Raw genomic sequence first — 16,090 nt, 5'->3', positions numbered from 1 at the left:
GTTAAAGATGCCTCAGGGCTGTTCCTAAGAGCACGTGACCCAGGGGCAGGTCATGAGAGAGAGAGCGGCTTCGTTTGATTAAGAGGGGATCCCAACGGTGGGCACCTCCACAAGGGGCTGAAGCCCCATCAGTACAAGGCACAGGCGCCTGATGGGGATGGATAGGGAGTGTCGACAGCCACGCTGCACTGGCAGTGGGTGGGGTTCTGAGCGATGTGGCTGCTGTCGCCCTGTGTTCCTCTCTGCTTAGTAGCTGCCTGATCACACCAAGAGGCTGCTTAAGAATTCTGAACTTTGTCCAGTGGCGTGAGTTATTTAGCAGTGGAGCAGGACTGCCAAGACAGCAAGTAAAGACTAAAAAAAAAAATTCACTGCACTGGCGATCTAAGTTGGTTCTGTTCTTGACCTTGGGACACAGGGGCAATGAGAATGGCAGATAGTTCAGAAATAGAATCAACTCAAGTTGGCATTGGCAAAATGACCCCTGTACTGTAACTCTGAAGACAGAAGCACGTGGAGTTACAGGCGACTGGAAAGCATTTTGAGCTGAAATTGAGACATGTGATATCAAGCCCAGGAAACCCAAGACAGGTTGAAATCAAGATAACTCGAGACTCGACTAAGTAGCAGCAAGGCAGTTTATTGTTTAAATGGCTTTAAGTTTGGTCTGGCTTTATATATACAATCACATTTATAAATGCAAAATATTGAAGTTCTCCCTTAAAATGGCTGCCCCATTAACTGGCCTGAGTAGAAAAATAATGATTTGTGTATTAACAAATGGGTAGCCTCACTGAGATCACCTGAATGCCCATTTCACCCACTTAGGAAAAATACTGAGTTTTTAGAGAATTTTTAAAAAGTATGTGACAAGGAGCTGGTACAATGGTGCAACTGGCTAATCCTCCACCCGCAAATGCCTGCATCCCATAGGGTGTCAGTTCATCTTGCAGCTGCTCTATTTCCAACCCAGCTCTCTGCTTATGGCTCAGGGCTGTGGTGCCCTGCCCCTGCCTGAGAAACCCCAAAGAGGCTCCAGTCTCCTGGTTCCTGGCTTCAGACTGGCTCAGCTTTAGCTGTTGCAGCCACTTGAGGAGTGACCTAGCAGATGGAAAGCTTTTTCTCTCTTGTTTCATCTCTCTGTAAATCTGCTTTCCAAATAAAAATAAATAAAAAATGAGTATATCTAATTTCTTAATGTACATTAAAGTTAGACAAAAAGCTACTATTTCCCTGGTTCCTAGATTTTTCACTTTGTCAGCAGTTTCTGAAGCCAGTTTGAAGATTTGTGTCCCCAAAGACTTCTGAGAATTCTATGTCAATGATGGGAACAGCAATCATGAAAAGCTTGTCATGCATCAAGGTGACCACAGGTGACTGCCTGCGAGTCTTCTGCTGCCACTCCCGGCCACGCCTACAGAAGGCAGTCACCGGGGCGGGAGGGGAAGGACCCTGCTGCACAGCTCCGGGTTCCTCACTGCGACCATGACTTTTAATATTCACTAGCTGCCATATTCACTCTGCCTTTTTTTTTTTTTTTTAAACTCAGGCACTGTCTAAACCCATGCTGTCGGCGCAAGAACTAGCCAGACTAATACACATGATTCTGAACATTGAAAATCCCATTTCAATAATCTTAATACAGTCAACAAATTGAAGACACCTGGGAGCTAGTGCGCTAAATGTTAGTTTTAAGAATGTAACTATCATATATGTGTGGCTCCTGTTACATTTCCACTTCAACCCTAAGGATCACACCCATGTAGTCCTGACCACCAAGACTGAGTAAAGAACCATGATTCGCACTTCCCTTGTCATAACTGCCTTTTCTTGTTTCAATGTCCAGTCAATTACTGCATCCATTATTATTTCAAACTACATCCTTCACTCTGAACGTTAGCAATTGTTTTTTTAAAACTTCAGAATGTTAGGTTCAAAGCAAAGCAGGCCATCTCGTTCACAACTATCAGACCCCTTTCCTGCTGCATGTACAGCGGAAACACCTCCCGAGTCCCAGGCCAGGCACCGCCCTCTCCCGCACAGCACAACCCTGCCAGGCCGAGCTGCAGGCATTCCGCCCCCTGTGCATGAGCCAGGACAAGAAGGGGGTAGCAGACATTCAGCTTAAGGGATATGACTGTATCCCTTAGCCAAACAAACATGGCTGTCTCATCATTCTCACATTAAGCACGTTTTAAAATGGTAACAAAACTTTCCTTCTCTACTCATCTGACTTCCTTCTTTTAAAGAAAGCTCATTATATCAATATGCTTACTTGTCATTAAAAACTACTTAGGAAACAGTACAATATACTGAGAAAACTTTACTAGGATTGGATGAAGGTATCTTGAGATTGTAAACATAGATGTATACAATAATACTTGAGAATAGTAAATACAAAAAATCAAAACTTACTCTTTTAGAAATCAGAATTTTACCCATATTGATTAGTTTTGTCTTGCTTTGCATCACTAACAAAAAGCAGCCTTTGGATAGAATTTGGTTTTCCATGAGAATACCAGTATTTTAAATACAGGTTTTCAAGTAGAAGGGCGCTTCTGGAATCCAGTTTACATACTTGTCTAAGCACTGTCCCGATATGCCCCTCGGGTGGACATTAGGGTGCAAAGCGTTAGGGCTGCTGCCTGGGACACCTGTATCTTGAATTACAGCAACTGCTTCCAGTCCGGCAGCCTGATGCATCTGGGAGCTAGAGTGCGCAACGGAACAGCTCAAGCACTTATGTGGGCTTCTGGCACTCACATGGTAAACACAAATGAAGCTCCTAGCTCCCAGCTTGATATGGACTGCCTCTGGCTGCTGGACACACTTGCAGGGTGGACCAGCAAATGGAAGCTCTTTCTCAGTCTCTCACTCTGCCTTTCAATCAAGCTCTTGTGTGTTTTAAGAAAAAAGACTGAACACACATGTATGTTCAGGGTTCACAGTGTCCCAGCATATGCTATGATAGTCCTTTACTGTCATCTGATTCAACTAAATATTTAAATGAGATTTATACAACTGAAAAACTATACTTTTACACTATGAGTGCTGTTGTGTAACTTACTCGGAATGGGAACACTTTAGCAAAGAATAAGTGGCATGAAGATTGACAAAACAATTAAACTGTTAAGATGTCGCTAGGTATCAGAGGCTCATGTAATTTACTTGAAATTTCCAGCACATTCCTTAGCTTCTAATAAATGCTAGCAAAGGGAGCCCAGAATGGAGTCTGGGTCCATTATTTTCCTTATCTTTATTATTTTACTCAGAGCTGCTGAATGTTCTCATGAATGTACCAAAGATGACTGGAAGATTCTGGATGAGTTACTATTCGACACATGAACTATACCTCTGCAAGTCATTAACAGCAGCACATTTCACTAAAACTATTCATGGGTAGGCTATGTTTTTGCTAGGCTATGTTAACCGGGCATTGGACTTATTGCACTGTGAGTTACTCCTTCAAGCCATTTTCCCTGGAAGTAACAGAACACTGCGCTACCAGTTGCGAGTTCTGGGCTTTTTCTTCCCTGTTGAATCCATTGGGTCTTCAATCAGCTCACTACGAGCCAGGCATCTGGCTGGGATCTAGGCGCGCCCGTCCGAGGAACGCCTCTGCCAGACCTCCTCCTGCAGAACTCTGCATAGGGATCACATCCTGGAGCTGAGAGGATTCAAACACACGGGCCTCCTCTTCCTCCGGAGCGCAGGCATGGCGGGGAGTCAAAGAGGCAGGCGTCTGAGAATTTGTTTGAAAAGATGAAAATAACTGTCATAACATTTTCACTACCATCAAGGATTAGATGACTCCTATGTAAACAAAATACAAAGAAGGTGAGAAAGGTACCAGACTGACTAGATTTCATTTTACTTCCAATTTGCTTTGCGCTGTCCTTAGTAACTCACCAAATCACAGCATGCTGATCCTGCTCTATTATGACCTGTGTATCTACTTCTAGCTTAAAAAACAAAAAGCAAAAAGGAAAAATTAAGTGCACGCAAAGTCTTGAGTTGTGACAGTAACAGCAGAAGAGAAGCAGAGGCTGTGAGATCTGTGATACAAGCACACAGATGCTCTCCTCCACTTTAACTCTTAAACCAGGCACTTCAAACAGGCACGAGTAAAAATAGACAACTGTTCTTTCGTTTATCCAAGACAATCAAGAGATAAATATTCTTTGGTTTTGGATGACTTTGTGAGAAAAGTTAAGCTTATTAGCTCATGTAAAATGTAAGAGTTTGGCTTTTCCTGTCAGTCAAAATAACTGAAGACTCACAGCATCATGTACACAAATCCAGAAGAAACTCTCTTACCAAGTAAAAATGCTATGAACAGATCCCTACCATTTTCACATACCCAAATAACTTGTTACTAATACTTCACAAGGAATAGCATTTTATTATCATAATCACAAAATCATAATTTCTGTACAGGAATGTATAAGTGAACAGTAATCAATGCATTGATAATTCACTTCAGAAAGGGTAAACTTGCTACAGAACATACTGTAAAGAAAAAATATTGTAAAATGTTCTTGCCTTGCAGGGCACTTTTCAGTGCAAGTATTTAAGACACAATAGTGTTCAATTCAGCAAAGTACTGCGGAATGTCATGCCACAGTCCACTCAGAGGGTCAGGACATGCAGCTGGTAATCAAATGTCAGAGTATATATATAAAAAACCACATGTCATTAATAAAATATAGAGTGGCTTATTTAGATGGTTTTAAATGATTTCAGCGTGGGACTCGGCGTCATTGGAGCACACGTCCAAGCTGGTCTCAGCAGGCACCGGCTTCCTGCTAGGCAATGGCTTTGGCTTCCGGCAGGAATGCCTCCCAGTATTTTATCAGCTGTGAATGGCAAGAAAAAGACAACACGTTCCGATGATATTTTCTGTCATATGTATACATATATCCCATATACCATTTAGAACAATCTATTGTTAAGTGACAATGATTAAAACTTAGTCTGTTTTCTAAAACACTTTGTATTAGCACAGAATAATCATTTAAGGTGAGCACTAGGTTCTAAAAAAGATCATTTTAAACCTCCTGATCGGAAACACCTGTCATATTCATACATTATTCTTTGGTAAACATTTGCTTTATTCATTTGAAAGGCAGAGTTAAGAGAGAGCAAGCAAGTGGGAGACATGGAGAGCTCCTTCGTCTGCTGGCTCAGCCCCACACGCTATTTACGGCTGGCCAGGCTGAGTCCTCAGGCGCATGAGCAGGGAGCTGATGGAAGCAGTGGGACTTGAACCTGCACGCCCATATACCATACTGAGTGGTAGTTGCCAAACAGCGGCCTCAAAGAAGATTCCCCATGTCTGTCACTCTGCTCTGAAGTGGATGAAAAACATTCACTAGAAATAGATAATTCTACAGTAAAAATATTAACTTAAATAATGTTCCTCCAACATACAGTGATATAGATCTCTATTTGAGAGGAATTCACCCTTTATGGTATGGCTAGCCAAGGCCAGCATACAAGCAGAAAGGAAAGAAAACGCGGGGGCAGCACTGTGCTGCCTCAGGTGAAGCTGCCATGTGTGCCACGAGGTCCCCAGGCGAGCACAGACCTGAGGGGCAGCTGTTCTGCGTCCTGTCCACCTCCTGCGATGCGAAAGCAGGGGTGGTGACCCAGGCACCCGGGTCCGCACCAGCACCTGAGAGACCTGGCTGATGTCCAGGACGCTGGCAGGCACAGGCTGTTAAGGAGCAAACCAACACATGGACAAGGTTCTACACTCACGTATTTACAATTGGAGGGAAAAATTATTCTATTCTAGAAATTGAGCGATTTGATCTGTTACTCAAATTCCCATTAAAAGGTAGTAGAAATGGGACCCAGTATCAAAGCCTAGCAGCTAAAGTTCTCGCCTTGCATGTGCCGGGATCCGGATCCCATATGGGAATCTGTTCTAATCCTGGATGCTCCACTTCCCATCCAGCTCCCTGCTGGTGGCCTGGAAAAGCAGTGGAGGATGGCTTGAAGCTTTGGGACCCTGCACCCTCGTGGGAGAATCAGAGGAAGCTCCTGGCTCCTGGTTCTGGATTGGCTCAGCTCTGGCTGCTGCAGCTACTTGGGGAGTGAATCATCGGACAGAAGATCTTCCTCTCTGTCTCTCCTCCTCCCTGTATATGTGACTTGCCAATTAAAAAAAAAAAAAAGGTTTAAAAAAATAGCAGAAAAGAAACGTTTTAGTTAATTGATTTTTATGATTGGATAATTAAAATAAATGATTTTTCTCTAGTTAGGAACACAAACACCATTTGGAATAATCAACCACCAAAACCCTCAAACAAAATAAAAACAGTGACTTAAAAAAATTAAATTGTGCTTTTCATATGAGCACCAATGCAGAAGAGAACAACTCCCTTGGCAAATTTACTCAAATATGTGATTAACCAGGAAGAAACACAGAGAAAAGAGCAAAGTTGTCTATGAGATGTCACATGGCCTGAAACTGAAATGGTTTAAAGCTTAAAAAAGGAAAAAAGGATTTGAAACCATTTCCAAATGCTTTAACTTGTACTTTGTCCTCTGCCTTCACTAGTTTCTCTAAATTTTTTATTCTTCACTGAGTTTAAAAGCTCATTTAATTTGTCACTGCCTTTAAAGTAGACTAGTACACCAAACCAATTTCTCACAATTTGTGTTATAATAAAAAGTTAGCTTTACCTGTTGCTGTGTCTGTACTAATGACTCTAAGTACTTGATGATAACAGCTTTAAAATCCTTTACTCGTTCTTTCTGTTAGAGTGCAAAATATGACAAAACAGTTCATTAGTAAAAAACTCAATTTTTATCACAAAATTACAACAAAATATCACGTTAAGAAGACAGCAAAATTGTAATACATGCCTCAAATCTTCCTACTTCTTTTCGAATCGTTTTAGAGATCTGTTCAAAATCTCTTTCTCCTTGTTGAACTTTTGCTTCCCACTAATGCAAACAAAAGGAAGAAACATTTTAATCTTGGTTCTAGAAAAGCTCAGTACAAATTCCACTTGGAATCATTCAAACTTGTAGCTCACTTTCCAGTACTAGAAAAGCATGTTGGCCTAATTTCCATTAGTATTTCAAACAGAATTACAGCAAATCCCAATACTTGCTGAAACACCACAATTATGAGGAAAGATTCTGAGTATAAAGTTCACCAAAACAAATCAGTGTAATTTTCTCTTTTTTATATAGTTCATTATTTTAGAATGTATCAATGTTACTAAGAACACATGTTCATCACAATTTATATGGAAATAAAAGTATTTTTTAAAATTATATGACATATATTTAAAAAATACTTCTGCAATGTTAAAATGAATGACTAAGGTAAAAAACAAAGCTAATTATGGCCTGTTGAGGAAAAAAGCACAAGTTTTGTGGCTAAGTTCAGTACCAACATAATAAAATATTTTAATCAGTGACAAAAATAACGGAAGGTTTGACGGTTTAAGCAACGAGGAGATATTTTTCCCACTGCAGAACCAAAACACTGGGTAAACACTCCTCACAGAGCAGCTACGGTTATTTTTAGTAATGTAAAGATTGTCCTACCTCTTCAATTTCCTTATTGAAGCATGGCAAAAAAAGTGTATAAATTATAATAAACTTACACCAATGTACTACAATACTATATATAGTATGTATTTATGGGGGATAATGTGACCCAGCCAGCTAAGATTAGGTTTGTCTATTTCTAATACTCTTTTAGATATAAATATATACTCATTTGCAATCAGATCTGCCATCTAAGTACAATGTGCACTGATGACCACGGGGTTAATTTCAGATTTGTTCCTCGCATGCTTTTTTTATCCTTGTCAGGGTCATGGGGAGGTAACAAAAGGGTCTGCACATTTCAATGAGGATTAAAACGTTAAGATAAGTTTAATACAGTTCATTAAAGCATGGAAAAGAAGCTAAATATTGAATGGCTCAGAAAAAAACTTAGGAAAATTTGAGAAAGTATTTAGTAATCACCTCTCTTATTTCATTTTTAGCTTGTTGTATTTTATCAGGTTTGTTAGCAACCATCATTTTGGCCTCAGTTTCACGTTTTTTGAGCAAAGTAATTTGAGCATCTTCCCATTTTTGCCAGCACTTCATTCGATGGTCAAACACACCCTACAAGTGAATGGTAAAGTGTTACACACACAAGTGAATGGTAAAGTGTTACACATACAAGTGACCCTAACACACTTGCGTTACTCAAGAATCCTGTAATCCTGGAAACAACAAAAGTGAATATTGAAATGCCATTTTAACATACTGAAAAGTGAAAATAAGCATGTTGATATTAAGTAAAATGAATTTTCATTTTAGCTAGCTTAAAACAAACAATCCTGACAATGTAAATGAGAGCTAAGAATAAAAAATCTTGCACAAGGCAGTTTTCACTATTTCTTTTTTTTTTTTTAAGATTTTGTTTTATTATTTTTTTATTGGAAAGGCGGATATACAGAGAGGAGAGACAGACAGGAAGATCTTCCATCCGATGATTCACTCCCCAAGTGAGCGCAACTGCGATGCTATGCCAATCCGAAGCCAGGAGCCTCCTCGGGGTCTCCCACGCGGGTGCAGGGTCCCAAAGCTTTGGGCTATCCTCGACTGCTTTCCCAGGCCACAGTCAGGGAGCTGGAAGGGAAGTGGGGCTGCCGGGATAGAACCGGTGCCCATATGAGATCCCGGACGTGCAAGGTGAGGACCTTAACCACTGCGCCACCACGCCGGGCCCTCACTATTTCTTTTAAATGTGGTCATAATAAGGCAATGCTTAGTAAAAAACATCTTTAACGTGAAAATATGTTTCTTATGTGAACTTGGGAAGTTTTCCAACTAAACAATATCAAAAGCAGATTTGAGTGTTAGAAAACAAAACAAAAATTAACAAAAAACAGGAAAAAAAAAAGTCACATTAGGAACCAAAGTAAAAATCTGGTGAGAGATTTAAGGTTAAAAAAGGTAAACAACTGAAAAGTGAAAGTGGGGCCGGGGCTGTGGCACAGCAAGTTAAGCTTCCACCTGCGATGCCGGTGCCCCATACAGGTGCGGGTTCAAGCCCTGGTCACTTCACTTCCAGCCGGGCTCCCTGTTAATGACCTGGGAAACAAGCAGCGGCCAACAGTGGGGGATGGCCCAAATCCCTGGGTCCCTGAACTCAGGGGAGGATCCAGAAGAAGCTCCTGCCCCGTAGCCTGGGGTCAGCCCAAAGCTGGCCATCAAAGAAATTCTGCACTTCAAGTAAAAATGGAAACAAATAAGGACGGAAGGAGGAGAGAAACAGAGAGAAATAAAATGACAAGAAGGAAGGATGGATGGATGAAAGGATGGAAGGAAGGGAGGGGAAGGGAGAGGGAGAAAGAAAAGAGGAAGAAGAGAAAAAGGGAAAAGGAAAGAAAGAAAAGGCAATGCAAGTACGTACGACCATGTTATCTTGTCTGGAAATGTAAATGAAGAAACAGAGAAAAGAAACAAGCAGAACAAACCACTAAATCCACAAGCTTCTGAGAGCGACAAGAAGAGACCCACGCAGAGGTCTGTAACAATGGCGGCCTGAGCCCATTAGTGCTTCCCCAAGCATGTCAAGACACTGAGCTCATCTAGCAGTTGTCTATGACTGAGGCCAGAGAGACAAAGCACTTCTTTCTACAGAAGCAAAATTTGCACTTGGAGGCTGTCTGAACTTTCCACATAAGGGTATGACCTTTTTAACTACAAGTGAATTTGTTTAAAACAAAGAACCAAAGACAACTTAAACCCCACAACAAGCCCAGCCTATCATTCTCTCCGCAACTCCACAGCTCCTCTGGCAGCTGACCCTCTGGGTCTCAGCAGAAAACCAACCCAAAGAGCCTCCTGCACGGCAAGGTATAACAAGCCCAGACCTCACCGGCTCTTGTACTTAACAATCATCAATTCACTACTTCCCAAAGTGGCTTCAACAATACATATAAACTGACACTGACTGGGAAAGTATCTGTTTCTGTGAATCAGGAGACTCTCCACCACTGCAGGCTTCACTTCTTCCTCACCCCGCAGCAGTCCTGAGCTTTTAGAATGACCTCTGAATTTCCAAAACAAGAAGGCTGTATCTAACATCTCTTAAACTCGGTGGTACATCTTTTTGTACCACTACTCTGGGGAAAATATTCTGGGGAACATGAATAGAATTGTGATTTCATAGAACATTAGGTACAGGAAATGGTTTACACAGTACGAGGGAAACTCTTCAAAGGATAAGGCAGGCCATCCCTTCCTGGTCTCTGTCCCAGGGAAGCACTTCTCAACAGGCACGAGCCCAACACGAGCCCATCCTTTTACTCGGCTATCCTTTTTCTTCTTTCAAAGATTTATTTTACTTGAAAGGTGGAGTAAGAGAAGAGGCAATGGAACAGAAAAAGACAGAGACCTTACAAGGTTCTAATTACTGGGCTCAGGGAATCATTTGCTTCTTTAATAGACAAGATTCTTGACAGCCAGGTTGTCCTGCAGTGATCTGGGCGAAATGTTGCCTGTAAACCCCAGACCTACTGGAGCCCACGTGGTCAACATAAAGAGCAGGGCCTAATTGACCAAAGGCAGTCATGAGTCCCACTCACCAACTAAGAATTTGGACACATGCTGACACATCTCTCAGTCTCAAGTTCAACCTACAAGGACCCTTACCCCTAACTCCTTGGGGAGCCTAGGAACTAATGATAGCTGCCCAGCTCCTGGCTCTGCAACAAACCCCTAGGTTCTTCCATCACCCCGATGTCAGTGACTGGCTCTCTGTGGGTCAGGCAGGCGGAGCCAGTTCCGGGGTTCTTCCACAATGCCTTCAGCCACCTTGCAGTGTTGTTCAGCAACCTTCTCCTGCTAGCAAGCCATCTGAGAGCAGTGGGGAAAGAGCAGGGATCTTCCAATGTAAACTGATTCTGGAGATCACAAATTGCCGATGTGTAAGAAAGCATACGACGATGACTGCTACCTGTATTAACATGTCTAACTGGGAAAAAACCAAAACACAAAAAACAGTAATCACCAGAGGAAGAGAAAGTGTCAGTAAAGAGAGGAAAACGTGCATCTGATTTCATCGGATCTAAGGAGACACCTTTAGGAAGTGTTTAACACTCTCTCTGTTCTCCCGAGGACAGAATCGTCATTAGACATGCAATGTATCAAAATTTTCAGTGCAGATAAAAACTACTGATCACAGACACTGGCTGAAAGAAACTGCACAGGAAAGCAAGGAACAAACACTTATTAGTGTTGCAGTGTTTGGATTCGATGTAAAGAGCAAACAGTCCTCCCTTCTCTGAGTAACACTCAAATCAGTTTAGCTGTGTGAATTTTGGAGGCATTCGTAGATTCTAGTTTTCATTTGGATTACCCTCCCAATCACTCAGCAGTTAGAACTACCCTGAGATGGCAACTTCCTGACCTGTGTCTCTGCCAGCGACTGCACACTGAGCACACACAGGTCTGAACACAACCCAGACACACTCAGGCACCAAAACACACACCCCTGGCAACATCGCTGCTGCTTCCCAGTCAGCTCTACTTACACAAAGAATCCAGAGGTAGTTTGTGATAGGGCCAGAATAAGCCAACAAATGTTCTCAGGTTATTGAACATCTGTGTAAGGAAATCCACTAAATTCTTACTGCTCTCTCTCTTAGTTTTCCTCAGATTTCAAGATCAAAACATGAATTCTGTATGTAATAGCAATGAATGTCACAGTGGAAGAAAAGGTGAAGACAAGAAAATGCTTGTCTTGAAGCTATTTGATATGCATTAGGATAGGACTTACACACTTCTATGTATTTAAATAGATGCCTAATTGGAAAGCAGCCTGCTGAAAGCCAAGCACTCCAGTGAGAAGAATGCAAAGGGGGCTTGCCTTCACTGCAGCAACCAGGCGGATGTAGTCACTGAGCAGTTCTGACAACATGTAGAAGTCGGCACACGCCTGCTCCTGGTGTAACTGGTCGATCTTCTCCTCCACCTCGGCCAGCTGAGACAAGGCCCTCGACAAAGCGGTGTGGTCCTCAGAATTACCCAACATGGCAGCACTTTTAGCAAATGCAGCTGTGTTGGCTGAAAGTTCTGAAATAACAAAGCATTCACTTTTAGTATTCACTAACCAAATTATAAAATGCCCCACTCATTTTTCAACTTTCTCTAAAAATGTTATCTATTCACAATAATATGAGACAATTAATGACTAAAATGCCTGGGGCATAAATGCAACTAGTTCTACTGGACACTAGAAGAACCACTGTCTGTATTCTCAGGGGATGAACCATAGCTAGAGGACTAACGTAATATTCTAGGCCTTTCTCTCCGCCAAAGAGACTCCTCCTTTCTCTACCCATTTCTTTTTTTTTTTTTTAAGATTTATTTTATTTTATTTTTTTATTGGAAAGGTGGATATACAGAGAAGAGAGACAGAGAGGAAGATCTTCCGTCCGATGATTCACTCCCCAGGTGGCTGCAACGGCTGGAGCTGAGCCAATCTGAAGCCAGGAGCCTCTCCTGGGCGGGTGCAGGGTCCCAAAGCTTTGGGCCATCCTCGACTGCTTTCCCGGGCCACAGGCAGGGAGCTGGATGGGAAGCGGGGCTGCCGGGATTAGAACCGGTGCCCATATCCATTTCTTAAAAGGACAACACACTTTTCATATGAGACACGCTCTGGACACTCAGAGCAGATTTAGACACTATGTTCTTGGGCCTTAAACGTTTGGCAGGGAAAGCAGTGGGACTGCTAATGAAAATACTGTTAGCCAAAGAGCAGCAAAGTACACGGATCTCAGCCTGATTTTTTCTGTTCTGCAACAAGGCTTAGTAAGACAGCAGAATTCCTCAGATTTTGCGCATGACTGTTTTAGATATTTCACAGAGAAAACAGCTGGTCAGAGGCTGATGCTGCACACAGCCCAGAATCTGCTCTGTTGTTCTCAGATAATATATAAAGCTCCACAAAAAATCCAGAGTTGAGTCCCTCCCTAAGACATGCAGGATACTAGTGGCACAAGCTGCTCCCAACCACTTTCAGGTAAACGCATTAGCAGGCTTCTGTAACAACCTTAATGAAACTTACTGCCAGTATGTCATACACTAACTTGTTAAATATTTTGGAAAACTGATACTAAATGTTTTTGCTTCTTCAGAAATAAAGCATTCATCTTTTTTGGATGAATTTTTACCAACACTATAATTTCGAACCTCTATGGTTTGAAAACAAAGAAAGTACCTTAAATGGCTTTCCCAGAAATAGCATTACAAGACAATTATATTTAAGAGAATATTTAAGTATCACCTTTCGAATCCACTGCTTTTTAAAAGATCATAGTTACTTACAAAGACACATCTTCATCCAGAGCAGCCAGGCAACAACAGATTAATTCAAAATTCAAAAATCGTATTAGCTTAGGGCTTTCCACTTCTGAAGCAGATGTCAGATCAAAATCAAACAAAACTTTAAACAATGAAAATATTCTCTTAACTATGCTACTACTACTGCTCTTTCTCTTCTGCAACAACTTCAAAATAAGCTGTCCAGTAAACTTTAAACAAAATAATGAGCTTTAATGGAGCCGATTCCTGGAAGAGTGTGGCACACAACCTTTCCTGTGGCAGACCAAGGCTTCGACACTGGCGTGAAGTTTCCTAAGTTGCTGATCCAGATTCTCAAACTGCTGCTGCTTTTCTTCAAACCACTAAGAGAGAGAGAGAGAGAAAAAAAAAAAAAGAAAGAAAAAGAAAAATGGAGCTAATTTAGGAAGAACAAACCATTGTAAATTAGGTCACCAACAGAGAGCTATACTCTTTATTTTAAAGCAACAAAGTAACCATGTATAACCACAGTGGTCAACTGATGTGCCTGAGAACTACACACTCAATAAGCAAATTAATATCCTATTTTCTACTTGTACAGCTTTAAAATGCAATTGTTGGGCTCATTAATTCATCTCATTATTCAAGTCGAGAAATCAGCCCTTACTGCATCCGATTCATTCATCTTGATGGTCATCTTGTTGACAGCGTCGGCAGCCTTGGTCACCATCCTCAATATTCCTGCCCCACTCAGAGCCTGGGTATTAACTGCTCGCGGCAGCTGGAATTGAATGACAAATAAGGGCAAACAAACCGGTTAAAAGCCTGGAGGTTTAACTGGGCACAAAAGAGACTCCCACTTCCCCCAAAATAAAAGAAAAAAAGAAAAAAAAGGGGAAGCTTTATTTTCTTCACTCTCATACATTTCAACAGTGAGATGTAATTTCTCACATACACTACTTGTACATTCTCAAAGGAAAACTTAAAAAATAGACTTTCCATTTGCTGCTCTTCTGCACGTTTACATTTAGATGGAACAAACGCCATTTGTCACAGTATATTAAGAAATTGCCTAGCACTCTAACAGTGGCCACCTGTTTGGTAGCAGAAATAAACCATTTATAAGGAAAGAAAGTCCCAAGAAAAATCTTATACCCAGTTAACAACTATGTGACTTTGAGTTTTTAAGAAATTCTGACACTCTAATACAGTTTTAAAATTTGTATCTCATTTTAGAAGCAGAGAGCAAGTGAGCGAGTGGATTCCTGGATGCTGGTCACTCTGCAGACAGCGGCCACAGCCAGGACTGGAGGGACGAAGCCAGGATGGAGAACTCCGTGCAGCCCTCCCCTGGATTCGGCCCAGTTACGGGCGGGCGCAGGGCTGCCTCTCCAGGTCTAGAAGCCGCCGTCTGGAGCCAGAGGCAAGCTCTGAAGCCAACCACTCCTACGTGGGACGTGTTCATCTTGTTAAGCTTTTCGAAGATTTTAAGCAATAATAATTAAAACTTTTCTTAAATGCACTTCCTCCCATCCACTGGTTTTTGAAGCTCTGTGAGCCCAAATGCTACCTTATGGCTGCCATCTATTCCACTGCCCTTCCCTGACCTCTTGATTCTAAAACAGTAACAAATATACACTTATATGCAAATATAAATATATAAACATACATATATTCCACATATTTATATATGTAATATATGCTTTATAGAGCATATGTATATAAATTTATACAGATATAAATATATTGGATATGTGTGTAACATACATGTAAATATATATATGAATATGTACATATATACACATATAAATTCATTTGAAATGTAGTTTTATGTGAGAAAGATCAGAGAAAAAAAACAGGTAGAGACTGCATGCTTTCATTCTCAGGTTCACTCCCCAAATGGCCACAACTGCCAGAACTTGAACTGCCTAAAAATTCAGGAGCCAGGAGCTTCTTTGGGGACCCCATGTGGGTGCGGGTGCCAAGCACTGGGGCCACTCTCTGCCCTTCCCAGCACACGAATGGGGAGCTGGATCAGAAGCACAACAGGCAGGACTTGAATCAGTACCCATATGGGACGCTGGCCTTGCAGACAACTGCTTAAACAGCTATGCCACAGTGCCATCTCCGCACTTGCTAACTGAATCCAACTATGGTGAGAAAGACACAACAGCAAGGATACAGCTTTTCAAGTAACTGGGGCTAGGAGTGATGGTGGTAAAAATAAGTTAGATTGGGTCCGGCGCCATTGCCTAGCAGCTAAGGTCCTCACCTTTAGCATGCCAGGATCCCATAGGGGCACTGATTCTAATCTGGGCGGCTCCACTTCCCATCCAGCTCCCTGCTTGTGGCCTGGGAAAGCAGTCGAGGACAGCCCAAAGCCTTGGAACCCTGCACCCGTGTGGGAGACCTGGAGGAGGTTCCTGGCTCCTAGTTTTGGATTGGTGCAGCACCGGCCGTTGCAGCTGCTTGGGGAGTGAATCATCGGATGGAAGATCTTCCTCTCTGTCTCTCCTCCTCTCTGTATATCTGACTTTGTAATGAAAATAAAATAAATCTTAAAAAAAAAAAATAAGTCAGACTGCTGAAATCCAGGAATTACTATGTATCATTAAGGTTGACTGGGATACATTCTCTCCCCAAATAATTGTACTAGGCCCAGACATTATGAAAAAGCAGCTAAGAAGCACAGTTTAGAAGTCTCAAAATGGTAAGCACAGGCATAGTTATTCACGGCACTGTTACCGGCAAGAGCCCAAGC

At 41.8% G+C, this 16,090-nt stretch overlaps 1 protein-coding gene across 2 annotated transcripts in view; it reads right to left on the bottom strand.

Annotated features, from left to right (window-relative positions):
- Window positions 1–4,382: 4,382 nt before the first annotated feature.
- Window positions 4,383–16,090, bottom strand: part of SNX2 (sorting nexin 2) — a 40,566-nt gene continuing 28,858 nt past the window's right edge. The window contains exons 9-16 of one of the 2 annotated variants that reach the window (XM_040967924.1): window positions 13,997–14,110; window positions 13,619–13,712; window positions 11,894–12,099; window positions 7,993–8,136; window positions 7,567–7,578; window positions 6,874–6,954; window positions 6,691–6,762; window positions 4,383–4,856 (exon numbers count right to left, since the gene is read on the bottom strand). In XM_040967924.1, coding sequence (XP_040823858.1) covers window positions 4,806–4,856; window positions 6,691–6,762; window positions 6,874–6,954; window positions 7,567–7,578; window positions 7,993–8,136; window positions 11,894–12,099; window positions 13,619–13,712; window positions 13,997–14,110 — 774 coding nt within the window. In that variant the 3' untranslated portion in view covers window positions 4,383–4,805. The remainder of the gene's footprint in view (window positions 4,857–6,690; window positions 6,763–6,873; window positions 6,955–7,566; window positions 7,579–7,992; window positions 8,137–11,893; window positions 12,100–13,618; window positions 13,713–13,996; window positions 14,111–16,090) is intronic. The other variant, XM_040967999.1, reaches the window with a different exon arrangement.

This window comes from Ochotona curzoniae, unplaced genomic scaffold (genome assembly GCF_017591425.1).
Source record: "Ochotona curzoniae isolate NIBS_2020 unplaced genomic scaffold, NIBS_Ocur_1.0 contig_1, whole genome shotgun sequence".
NCBI classification, from domain to species: domain Eukaryota; kingdom Metazoa; phylum Chordata; class Mammalia; order Lagomorpha; family Ochotonidae; genus Ochotona; species Ochotona curzoniae.
The sequence above is the reverse complement of the archived record's forward strand: the minus strand, read 5'-3'. Positions and strand labels throughout refer to the sequence as shown.